The 12,014-nt window shown below is 49.2% G+C and overlaps 1 protein-coding gene across 4 annotated transcripts in view; it reads left to right on the top strand.

Moving 5' to 3' along the window:
• YAP1 (Yes1 associated transcriptional regulator) overlaps positions 1-8,034 on the top strand; it is a 113,956-nt gene extending 105,922 nt beyond the window's left edge. For all 4 annotated transcript variants that reach the window (XM_048217133.2, XM_057316753.1, XM_057316754.1 and 1 more), the window contains 2 exons: positions 3,013-3,125; positions 4,407-8,034. In XM_048217133.2, coding sequence (XP_048073090.2) covers positions 3,013-3,125; positions 4,407-4,645 — 352 coding nt within the window. In that variant the 3' untranslated portion in view covers positions 4,646-8,034. The remainder of the gene's footprint in view (positions 1-3,012; positions 3,126-4,406) is intronic.
• The last annotated feature ends 3,980 nt before the right edge of the window (positions 8,035-12,014 follow it).

Raw genomic sequence — 12,014 nt, forward strand, 5'->3', positions numbered from 1 at the left:
CACCGCGGAGCACCAGGGTCCAAAGCCTCTCCTGTGGGAGGACGCGGTCCGCTGACGTGGAAGAGTCGTGAAGGAGCAGTGTGTCCCCTTCAGTGAAAGGTCGTCCTCGAGCTCACTGAGGCAGGCGTCAGCGGGCCCAGGAGGAGCTTGCCCTGGGGGTGGGGAACCTGCGTCTCCCTGCAGCAGCTCCCACGGCCTCACGGCCTCAAGGGCTGCGGCTCAAGGAGTGAAATGGAAGGTGGCAGCTCCTTCAGCAGCCCGCGGCCACCACGGGCGGGCTTTGCTTCGGCGTGGCAGTGGGTGCCGCACACTCGCCTGTGGGGCAGAGCGCACATGCTGTCACATGGGAGTGGCACTGTGGCTGTGAGCCGACAGGTTTGCCTGCAAAACATTTAAAACTCAGGTTTGACGACAGTTCATCCTAGGCTGTAAAATATTGATGGAGTTTCAGTTTTAAAAAATATGGAACAAATACTTCTCTTGTCTTTGTACTTTAGGTTTTTAGGTTTTTTAAACCAGTTTTAAACACCACACTTTTAAAAACATTTAAAGGTACTTTGGTTTAAGAAAGCTATTATACTGTGCTTTCATTTCTCACCAGGTGAATTGAAAACTTCATGATCTTAGAAAAATGAAATTTCTCTTCTACCAAAACATTTAGTGTAATAGTATTTCCATCATGTGTTGTCTTTTTTTTTTTTTTTTTTTTTAAGATTTTGTTTTTTCATTTGACAGCAAGAGAGAGTGCGTACGCTCACAAGCAGGGGGAGGGGCACAGGGAGAAACAGGCCCCCTCGCGCTGGGCTGTCGTTGGAGATTGTGTTTCCTGGTAAAGATCATGGGGTGTGAGATCATCAGTGTTATCAGTATGAGGGCAGAACCTTCTCTCTGTCCACTCTGTGTCGTCCCCCCGTTTCTGAAACACTTATCTGCCTGGAACGCTTCAGAAACTCTCGACGGTTTCCCTGCTGTCTCCTGGATTCATACACATCCCTTGGGCTCCACACACCCGTTACCTCCACTTGCCACCAAGCTTTCAGCCCTGCTGCAGCGTCCCCCTGTCTTCCCCTTTACCCCGAGATCCTTCACGGCCAGGTCCTGTGTCCCCCTCCGAGAACCTTTTCCAGGCTCCCCCTCTTGGTTCTCAGAGTAAGCTTTGCTCACGTAGTGCTTGAGTGTGATTCATTAGTGTACGTGTTCCTCTCTCTCCTCAACGGTATGCGTCTCTCAGAAACCTTGTCGTTGCCTCTCTGTCCCCTGAGCCTGGGCTCTTGCCTGTCCCACCTGCTTGTGGGATGAGTGGGCTGCAGCCGTGAGCAAGGAAGTGGCCCCCATGCTTGTCCCATGGCGTGGACAGAGCTCCACATGACGATGTGAGCTCAGCTGCTTCGCGCAGGAGTGGAGTGGTGACCAGGCCGTTGTCCAGCTCAGGGCTTGGGACACGGTAAAAACCAGCCACATCCTGAGGCCTTCTCCAAAGCAGCACTGTTGGGTAAAATGGCCTTAGAGGCACATAGATGTTTTCTTGGGTCTTCGTGAGGCTTCTGACTCATCTGTCAGAAGCTTGAGAGTCATGCAGGGGCTCCAGTGTAGCGGTGAGGTGGGGGGACGGATGGAGTTACGCAGAGGCTCAGTGTAGTGGTGAGGGGGGACGGATGGAGTCACGCAGGGGCTCAGTGTAGCGGTGAGGGGGGATGGGTGGAGTCACGCAGGGGCTCAGTGTAGAGGTGGGGGGGACGGTTGGAGTCACGCAGGGGCTCAGTGTAGCGGTGGGGGGACGGGTGGAGTCACGCAGGGGCTCAGTGTAGCGGTGGGAGCAGGGAGGTTAGAGCCACTCTTGGGGGAGTGTGAAGAGAAGAAGTTTGGGATGGGGGATTGAGTTTTCAACTTTGAGCAACTGACAGAGCTTGTTTCTACTAGTTAGCTGTTTTTTATTTAACTTTGTGTGAGCTAAACAGCTGCTTATGTGTCCGAGCTTGGAGGACACCTAACAACGTTCATGTCAGGGTCAGAGAGCGTCAAGAATACCCGTTCCCTTTACTGCACTTTGCTGTCAGATTTCTAGAATTCGCAGAACCCCGAAGTTCCCAGTCCGTGCCAGGTGGTGTGTGCGCGCTGCTGGCTCGGAAGTTTCTGTGTGTGCAGGAGGGTTCTTACCACGCGTGGGTGGGACTTCACTTAGCCGAAAGTTAAAATCCATCTTTGCTCGTAGTTTTCTGTTTTTACTGAAGGTGTGTGCCTGTTTAAGTCTCTCTCCTGTAACTGGAGTTCTAAGGACTCTCCTCATGCTGAGGTGTTTGGGGTTTCTGTTTCCCCTAAACAGCAGAAGTAAGGAGCCGTCCCAAGGAAAGGGAGGAGGGGTGTTTCCCTCCACCCCCTTTTTTGTTTACTTGTTTTTTTTTATTTTAGAGAGCACGCATGTGCGAGTTGGGACAGAGGGAGAGAATGTCAGACAGACTCCCTGAAGAGCGCGGAGCTGTCGGGAGGCTTGACCTCACGACCCTGAGATCACCACGGGCTGCTTGAGTGAGGAGCCCAGGCTTCCCAGGGGGCTTCTTATCTCACGGACAGTGACGCCTCCCTTTGGGTCCAGCCCAGAAAGGACTCCTGGTTCTTTGATTTGGGTTGATTTTTCCTTGGCCTGAACTCTCTGCCTGAGTCTCCCGGCGCCTGTGTTCCTGCGTGTGCCTGTGCGGTACCGCTGGGGAAATGCAGACCTCGAAATACGTGGGCCAGGCAGATCCCCAGCCTCAAATGATATTACAGAGAGAACACCCGCACAGAGAACTTCCTTCCCGCTAGGAAAGCTGCGCGCCTGTCTTTTTTTCCTTTCTTGCCACCAGACCCAGCCTGGTAGGAGAGATTGGGGCCCCTTCAGGCCGCCTGCCTCTGCCCACCAAGGGCCTTGTCTGAGCCCCAGCGAAGGGGTGGGTGCTCGTTCCGCGCTTTGAAGGGTTCGTGCTGACCCTGGAGTCGTTGGAAGTGTCGGTGTCTGACGCCCCTGTTTTGCAGCGGCACCTACCACTCGCGGGACGAGAGCACGGACAGCGGGCTGAGCATGAGCAGCTACAGCGTCCCGCGGACCCCGGACGACTTCTTGAACAGTGTCGACGAGATGGACACAGGTGGGCGTCCTCTGCTGGCCTCAGGGACACGGCTGTTGTCGCCGGGTCTGGGAGCAAAGGTTATTGGGAAGAAAACCAGTCATGACCCCATAAACCTCGCTCTGATCGGGCCTGCTCTGTTTCTCTGTGGCAGTTTGCAATTAAAATGTCCCAGTTTCTAAGCATGGACGGCGTCGCTCTGTTTGAACAGAACTGATGACGTGACTTCTTGCAGCGCTTAGGGTCCTGATCCTGAGCTGGCTGGCAGGGCAGTGAGGGCCTTCTCCAGAGGTGTGTTGCCATGGACCTATGTGGATTCGGTGTCCTCACTCCTCTCCCCTGAGGGTTTCTGGTCCAGGGTAGGTGTTGGGGGCGCAGGAGAACAGGGGGTCAGGAAGCCGGCTCCTGGGGCTCGTCTGCTGACCCCTGATTGCCCCACGCTCCAGGCATGGATCAGCTCTCCCGCTGGCCAGCTCTCTGGCCGATGGCTTCGCAGAGTGTTTGGCACGGCTTTTCTGCCTGTGCTCCTTCAGCGCATGGCTTTGATGCTTTCTCGAGTGCTCACCAGCTCCTCCTCTTCACTCCCCTAAATCTTCACTCACCCTACACACCCAGGTCTTTTCCATCATGCTGTCCTTACTCCTTTCCCCACATTGCTCTGTTCTCCAAACCCCTGTGGCTCTTACTGGTTTGTGTCTGTTGAAGCTCTAAGGAACGTGGAGCTGTCATGTTCAGAAACGGTGTCATGGCGGGTACGTTGGGGACCATAGGAGGAAAGCGAGAAGATTTAGCTAGCCGCGGACGTCAGGGAGGCTTGTTTTGTAGTTGGGAATGGGACTCTGCAAGAGTGGACTGCAGTGTGCACCCAGTGTCTTCCTGCTAGTGTGCCCACAGCGCACTTCAGGGGAAGAGGGGCGCGTGCCAGTGTTTGTATGTGCTTTCACGACAGTGGTGTGTATCTGGGGGGCAGCGGTGATGCTCTTGTGTGCCTCCTTGCTCTCCTTGCTGGAGATAATGTTTCGAGGGATTTTTATTTCTCTCACGATCCCCTTTTGTGCCAACCACATCGTTATAAGTAATCGAGCTGTTGCTTCGGTACCTGAACAAATGTTGAAGCAGAAGTAGATTTGGCATTATTTTGTTTTCTACGCATCGTTTAGCCTTAAATAAATCCTGGGCGTTGGCTCAGGAGGTCAGTAGGGAGTGTGTCTCCTTCTCTGTGCATTTCCGAATGCTTGCGTGATAGAGCTCCGCTGGTAGCTTTTCAAAAACGACCTTATTCTCTGTCTCTGCCCCAACTAGGTGACACTATCAACCAAAGCACCCTGCCCTCCCAGCAGAACCGTTTCCCAGACTACCTAGAAGCCATTCCGGGGACAAACGTGGACCTTGGCACGCTGGAGGGAGACGGGATGAACATCGAAGGGGAGGAGTTGATGCCGAGTCTGCAGGAGGCCCTGAGCTCTGACATCCTCAATGACATGGAGTCCGTGCTGGCTGCCACCAAGCTCGATAAAGAAAGCTTTCTTACGTGGCTGTAGAGCCCTCAGGTAGACTGAATTCCAAATCTGTGAAGGATCTAAGGAGACAACCCACGTACGCTCGAAATTTCCAAGTAAGCCAGTCGCAGTCTTCTGGCTTGATACCGAAAAAGATGAGTAGACGTCTCGCAAGATGCTTTCATCCACGATATCTCTTTCTCTTGTCCGTTGCTGCTGTTTATATATTGCTGACCTCTTTCATAGTTGGCTCTAAAGAATCAAAAAAAACCTTTTTTTGTTTCTTTTGCTATTATAACTACTGTTTGTTTTGGGGGCTGGGGGAAGTGAGCCTGTTTGGAGGATGGATGCCATTCCTTTTGCCCGGTCAGATGTTCACCGATGGTTTTCACTGCATTCTCAGACTCGGAAGTCACACGCTCCATATCACGGCATTTACGCGGTGCAGGCAGTTGTCAGCCAGTGGAAAGCACGCCTCACTGGTCTGCCAAGCCAAAAATGTCGTGTCGATGTCCAGTACTTCATGCTGATTTGATGTCTAGCTACGACCAAGGCTGAAGACTGTTTTACTTCCGGTGTTTTCCCTCCTAGTGCTATCGTGAGTCACGTAGTGACCTTGATTTTATTTTAGGGGCTTATAAGGCATGAGACAGTTTCCATAGAAATATATTAATTACTGCCACATACTCTAGTATAGGTTTTGATGGGTTTTGTTGTGGGTTTGTTTTTGTTTTCTTTTTTTGTTTTGATTGGTTGGGTTGTGTTTTTTTGTTTTAGTTTTTTTTCCAGAACCTAGACAGATTGCCATAGTAGTGACTCTGTTTATAGTTGTAGCTTGGGGTGGTTACTGTAGTTCCTTTGGTAAAATCTACATTTCCTGATTTTTTACCATCTTATTTAAATCTTGATTATCTGCTCTCTCTATATATATATACCCACACACACACTTATAATGTTTATAATAGTGTGATAGCAGAATGTATCTTTTTTTTTTTAAGGTTTCCCTACTTTCCAATTTATTTTAAGATGGTAGTTTTGAATGTATGCATTTAGAATACGTGGCTTGTACTGTCTATCTCACAGGTAGTTGAAATCTGGTTGGGGCAGTCTGCAGACACGAGAGGTAGTTCAGTGTTGTAGAAAGGGCTGTTGTCAGGAGAGTGTCTAGAGGAGGACTGTGCGCTCTCTGGGCACACGGTATTATCTGATGAATTTGAAAGGAGCAAACAAGATAAGGCCTGATTTTCCCCTTGACACTCCTTTGGACTAATTTTTAGCCTCGATGGGAAATCACTAAGTGGGTTCATAATGTACATGACAGAAGTAAGCTTTACGTGGTGGTTTACCTTCCTTGAGGTTTGGAAATGTACCTTTGCCCTAGTTTTGGAAGTAAATTCTAGTCCTTTAGTTCCCACTTGTAACAAACACATTAAAGACTACATTGAAATATTGCCTACAAGCATGTTCTTACTGAAGAGAGACTTGCTCCTGCTTCTCTGTGCTGAGAATTGACCCTGGACAGTGTATAGGGTGCTGCCGAGGTCGTGAGATAGCTGGTAAAGTGATCGGATTAATAAATATATATCGGTAGTTGAATTTAGCAAAGAAATAGAGATAATCATGATTATACTTTTATTTTTACAGGAAGAGCTATAACTAGAGTATGTGTCTTACAGGAATAATAATAATGGTCTCCAAAGAGTATTTTTTAAAGGAACAAAATGAGCATGAATCAACTGTGTCAGTCTAAGCTGTGAAGGTCATGGCTGGTCGTGAGTTAGAGTGGCGGCGGCCGCCACCTCTGTGCAGAAGGGTCTCTCAGTAGCTCTAGACTAACTCTTATTCTCAAGGGCTGAAACTGCTATGGAAAGCCTCAGCCTGGGGAGATGGGTTTCTGGTTTTATTACAGAATCTAAGCCGAGTTCTGACCCTTCCGTTGAGAGGACTCAGAAGTTGGGAGCGACAGGTTTTACATTAAGTACTCAGTGCTCAGAAAATGCAATCACTGTGCTGTATATAATGATTCCTAGGTCGATCGTGCGTAATTATTGACTCTAAGCCTTTTTATTAAGAAAACAGCAAAGTAGATCTTGAAGTGGGTCTGAGGGGAAACAGCCACTGTGCAGATTCGTTGGTCTTGTCGACGAGCAGTCGTGGAGTTCTCCCTAGAACGCTGAGCGTGCGGGTGACGGGTGCCGTCTGCTGCCGCGTGCTGCGGAGCAGGGCTGCGAGGCTTACGGTGTGCCGGTGGCCACAGGCCCAGTGCGCATCTTGAACAGCGGCAGAGGACCTTCAGACCAGGGGTGGGGGGACGCGGGAGGGGTCTTGGGAGCGTAGTGGGACCGTGATGGAGAACTCGATAAGCTCCCCCCAAGACTTGTTGTGCACCCCGCTGTCACTAAAGGCAGCTGTTCCTAAAAGTTCAGCTACTCGAGTTCACCCATGAAACAGGAATATGAGTTCTTCATGTCCCCCGGACTCCAGTTTGCCCAGTCACCCCACAGTGTCATAGTGGCACGGGGTACCCGACCGTGCCCTCTGTGCTCACCTGAAGGACACCGAGCAGTCCTTCCTCTTTCTGACTTTGAATCACAGCCTTGATGTGGTCTGTCCTGTTCTTTGTCCTTGTTCCTAATGTTAAAGTGTTGAATGCCTTCTCGGTTTTATTGGGTAGCATCGGGGTAAGATTTTAACTGGGTTTTCTTGAATTGCTTTCACAATAAACCAATTTTATAATCTTTAAATTTATCAGCTTTTTACATTTTGTGTTCTTTTCAGTTAGGGCTTAGATACGCTCACATTGTTGGAGCACACTGATTGGGAGTTTCAGATTTTCCAAAGCACTACTTGTGGTCATAACTCTTTTCTAAATATAGTGCCTTTTTTCGAAAAGGAAAAAAAGAACATTAAGTGACTTTTATATACAAATTATATTGTTGTTTTAAGTATTCATGTTAAATAGATGCATCCTGTAGGGAGCTTGACAGAAACACTGAGAAATAACCGTAATTAATTGTAACTCATAACTCGTACCAGTCAGTGTTGAAACTCACAGGACAAAAGTGGGAGGTCGTATCCCGTGATTAATAACTTCATAGTTTTGGCACATCTGAGAGATGAGTGCTCAGATGAATTTTATCTTCAGCAAGCATATTTTTATAAGAATTGTGGGTGTGCCTATATTAACAGTTGTTTTCTGTGTCATGAAAAGTATCCTCCACAATTTAAATGTTTTATAATAGAGAACTCTTTAATGCACACTTGTCAAATATATATATATATAGTACCCATATTACCTTTTTATTTTTTGTTCTAGATGTAAGAGCATGCTCATATGTTAGGTACTTACATAAAATGTTACATTATTTTCTCTTATGTAATACCTTTGTGTTTGTTTATGTGGCTCAAATATATTCTTTCTTTAAACTCTTCTTTGTTGGTGTTAACGATCAATATATTTAAGACTTTTTTGGCTTCTTCGCGGTCTTCCGGTGGAACAAGTACAATGAGAAGGAAAGGATAGGTGGTTATCATCGTAACTGGTACGCAGGTTTAAGCTGAAGGTTGGTTTTGGCATTTGGGACTTTGGAAGTACGATATCCTTTACATTGGTGAAATAGTTACTGTTTTATGAATAAAAACATTCACAGATTTAGGTGGTAGGTCCTGAACTTCGAGTAAGAAGTAGATCTGATTGTCTTTTTTTTTTTTTTGATCTGATTGTCTTTGACGATGGTTTATTTGTGTGCTTGTGTGTGTGGTATCCTCACTCATTGACACACGTCAGTTTTATCGAGGGAAATCTGAAAACTTCCTCTTTCGTCATGTATGATTTCTTTACGATAGAAAACACTCATTTTGTGGCCCTTGACATGTGTCCTGTCCCTCATCCGGAATGCAGTGGTTGTCCGTGTCGGCTCAGAGCCGTACCCTCTGTCCGCAGGCCTGTGCCACGAGGCCGTTGTGCTGAGAGGCAGTGTGCGTGCTGTGGGGCGGCTCCCGTCCTCCTGATGCCGAGGGTCGACCTGTAAGTACGACCTGTGCACAACCGGCTCAGCTGCCGTGAGTCAGCAGCACCGCACAGGAGTGTGATTAGCTTGGATGCGGGGAGCACACCCTCTAGAGAGAACAGGGTGTGCTTTCTCAATATTTGGGAAGTATTAGTAGTCTTACTTAGAACCTGATACAGAGTAGTGTTCTTTTTTTTTTTTTGAAAGACCCAAAATAAGTAAAATAGCTCCATTAATGAATACATGAATTGCTTAGCTGGGGTAAACAGAAATACGGTTTTTTGGAGACAGAGAAAGACGGGGACGGGTAAAGCCACATGGTGACTGGGGGAGAGGCCAGTAGACTGTGAGCTCTGCGTCGTGCCCCCGGCTGCCCTCATGTCAGCTGGCGTTGCAAAAGAAGAGTGTCCCCCACCTGCCCCCTGGACCCCGTCATGTCTTCTTGTCTTCTGCGTGAGCAACCGGCTGGCCCTCGTCCTGGCAGCTACAAGTCACACTAGGCTTCTGTTCACTTGGGAGATCTGGCTTGACTTCTGGGTAAACCTGTGGGCCGCGGGGCTCCACGCACACTGGTGCTGCCGATGTCAACCACGTCCCGTCCCTGTCCCCCTTCAGAAGTCGGCACGGGCTCGCTCGGTTTCACCAGTCACAAGAAACTCGATAAACTGTCTTTTTTGATGAAAAATGTAATTACTGAATGAGTGATCAAACAATTCCGTGACATCTAGTATTGCAGTTTTTCCAAATCACACATAGAATGTTTTTGCCATGTTCTCTGGCTATAAAGAAAAACTCGATGTGAAGTCAGTGCCTCCCTGCATGTAAACATGGCCCTGAACTGGCAGGCTTCGTCCTGTCACTAGGGACACAGGTGCAGGATCGAGGCATGAGCAAAAGCAAGATGGGATTGAGAAGATATTCTGAATTTTAAAATCTGCCATATTTTAACAGAAAACAGACTTCTGAACCAGGAGACCTGATATCCAAGCTGCTAGGACCCTGTCAGAAGTTTAAAAAATGGCAACAGGAAAACCAAAGAAAGAAATGGGAGGAAAGAAAATCAGTATCTGTGTGCTATTCAAAGCAGTATTTGGGGACACCTGAGTGAAGAGCCAACTTTGCAAAATCCCTGAACAGCCAATCTGGTGCTTGGAACGGTTTTGCCAAAAAGGGGAAAGCTGTTAATAATTGTTTGTTTTTTTTAAACCAGTTACTGTGACTTTGTGAAATAGATCTGAGTTCATACTCACGGTGAGTGAGTGAGTGGACAGGGCTTGGATCTTAGCAAAGGAGCCTCTTCAAGAAACAGAACAGGATCTGAACTGCAAGGATACCCTTACCATGCTCGGCCGGCCGTGGACTGAGTTCTCAGGGAGAGGACACACCTCAGCTGGGGTATTCTCCCGTGGATGTCCCCACGTGTCTTCTAGGATGAAACGAGTTCCTGGGGCCCTCACAGCGTCCATGGAGAACTGTCCTGCTGGGCGTAACGTTCACTGTGGGACACGAGCGGCCACATCGCCGTCCCTCCAAAGGCCGTCTGCGCCGTTCCATCTCACGTTCTTAGGCTACGGGGCGTTTACACGAGATTGAAATGATGCCCCCACCAACTGAAACAAATGTATTTTCTCAGAGCTGCAGGTTAGGGGGCAGGATCCAGTGAAGAGGCCGTGCGACGTCTCAGGACCGCCTGCACGAGCTCCTGAGGGCCAGCGCAGCGTGGCTGGCAGCGAGGGGTAGCCAAGCACCTCTCCTTCCTGAGGACCAGAGCCGCGTCTGCAGCTGGGGCCCCACGCGGGCCTCCTGGTTGGCTGCGGGTCAAGTCAGAATATCGCCTCTGCACAGGACTCGGATCACTAGGGTGGCCACAAACCAAGACCTGAGATTTGATGAAACATACAGAGTCCTGCTCACTGAGGAGCCGGAAGCCACAGCCTGCAAAAGTACGCGTGCGGGTGCTGAGGAAGCCGCTTGTCCGGTGTTTTCTGAGCTCCGGGAAGTCGCAATGTCAGCGGTACTGTGTGGAGGAGAATGTGGCCTTGAGATTCGGTTGTCTGTGACAGTCCCAACCATGAACAACAGTGTAGCTCTTTCTGCATTCTAGGCCGAAGGAATTTCTGTGGGATTCTGCAGTGGGATTTGCAGGAGAACAGCATGAGTCCGTGTGCTGTGTCGTCAGAATTCTGCTGATGCCCCACCGGGCACAAACCAGCTCAGAACTGTCCCGGAAAGACGCATCACTGATCTGAAACAGACTGGCAGGCCCGGGCCAAATTGGGAATATTGTTTAGGAAATGTAACACTCATTCAGACTAAAAATTAACTACCGGCCAATCTCTGTCAGTCCTCCAAAGTCATTAACGAGAACTCTCAAGCCTGGACATTTCCAACGGTTTCGTTGCTGGGGTCTGTAAATGTGGCCAGTTTTTAAAAGCAAATTCATCAAGTTTATGTACTACTGCCGTCACTTACTGTGGGACCTGAAGACTTTTTCCATGAAGAGTGAAGTGAAAGCACTACCGTCTACACGATCTCCAACACTGGATATGAAGACCAAAACCAAGTGCTCTGGTTGTACGCAAACTGACGGTCCTCAGAAGCAGTGTTTGTTTACGTAACTGTGGTCTCTCTCCGTATACTCTCCTTTAGAGTCGTGTTGTGATCGGTGCGTTCGGAACCCTTCCGATGCGAGGAGGTGTACCCGCATGTTTGCGTACGTACGAGAAGCTCTGCCTCGCTGTCCTGAGCGTACACGCCGCGTCACCCCCCATTCTTCTATAAGTGTGCTGTTCTTTTGTGAGGATTTTATTATTTATTAGCACACGGGGGGTGGGGGAGGGGCAGAGGCAGAGGGAGAAGCAGACTCCCTGCTGAACGCGGACCCCGACATGGGTCTCGATCCCAGGACTCTGGGATCATGGCCTGAGCCGAAGGCAGAGCCCCGCAGGCACCCCAACTACTATGCTATTTTCAGTAACGATATTTCATTTCTCCACAGTTTATCAAAACATTTCCACGTATTATCTTATTTGATCGTACCGAATCCTTCGGGAAGGTGGTGTTCTTACTGTCTTCACTGTGAGCCTCAGAGCTGGGTCCAGATCCCACAGTGTAGTTATGAGGTAACTAGGAGGTGAGGGTGTAGCCCATACCCGGGAGGTGTTTGTGTCCGAGGCTAGTCATGCTCACTGGGGCTCAAAACCATCTTTCCTTGGTTCTCATCCTCCCTGCCGCCTGCCCCGGCCGGGGGGACGTGGCCGTCCACGCACACACAGTCCCGAAGGGACTGCACCCGAGAGCAGTTAAATCTCCTTGCGCGTTTCTTCAGAGGCTTGTGCACTTGGCTCAACAGACACGCCGTCAGGTGAGATTCTGCGCACGCGGTAGACGGTCCGGCACCT

This window comes from Ursus arctos, unplaced genomic scaffold (genome assembly GCF_023065955.2).
Source record: "Ursus arctos isolate Adak ecotype North America unplaced genomic scaffold, UrsArc2.0 scaffold_22, whole genome shotgun sequence".
NCBI classification, from domain to species: Eukaryota; Metazoa; Chordata; class Mammalia; order Carnivora; family Ursidae; genus Ursus; species Ursus arctos.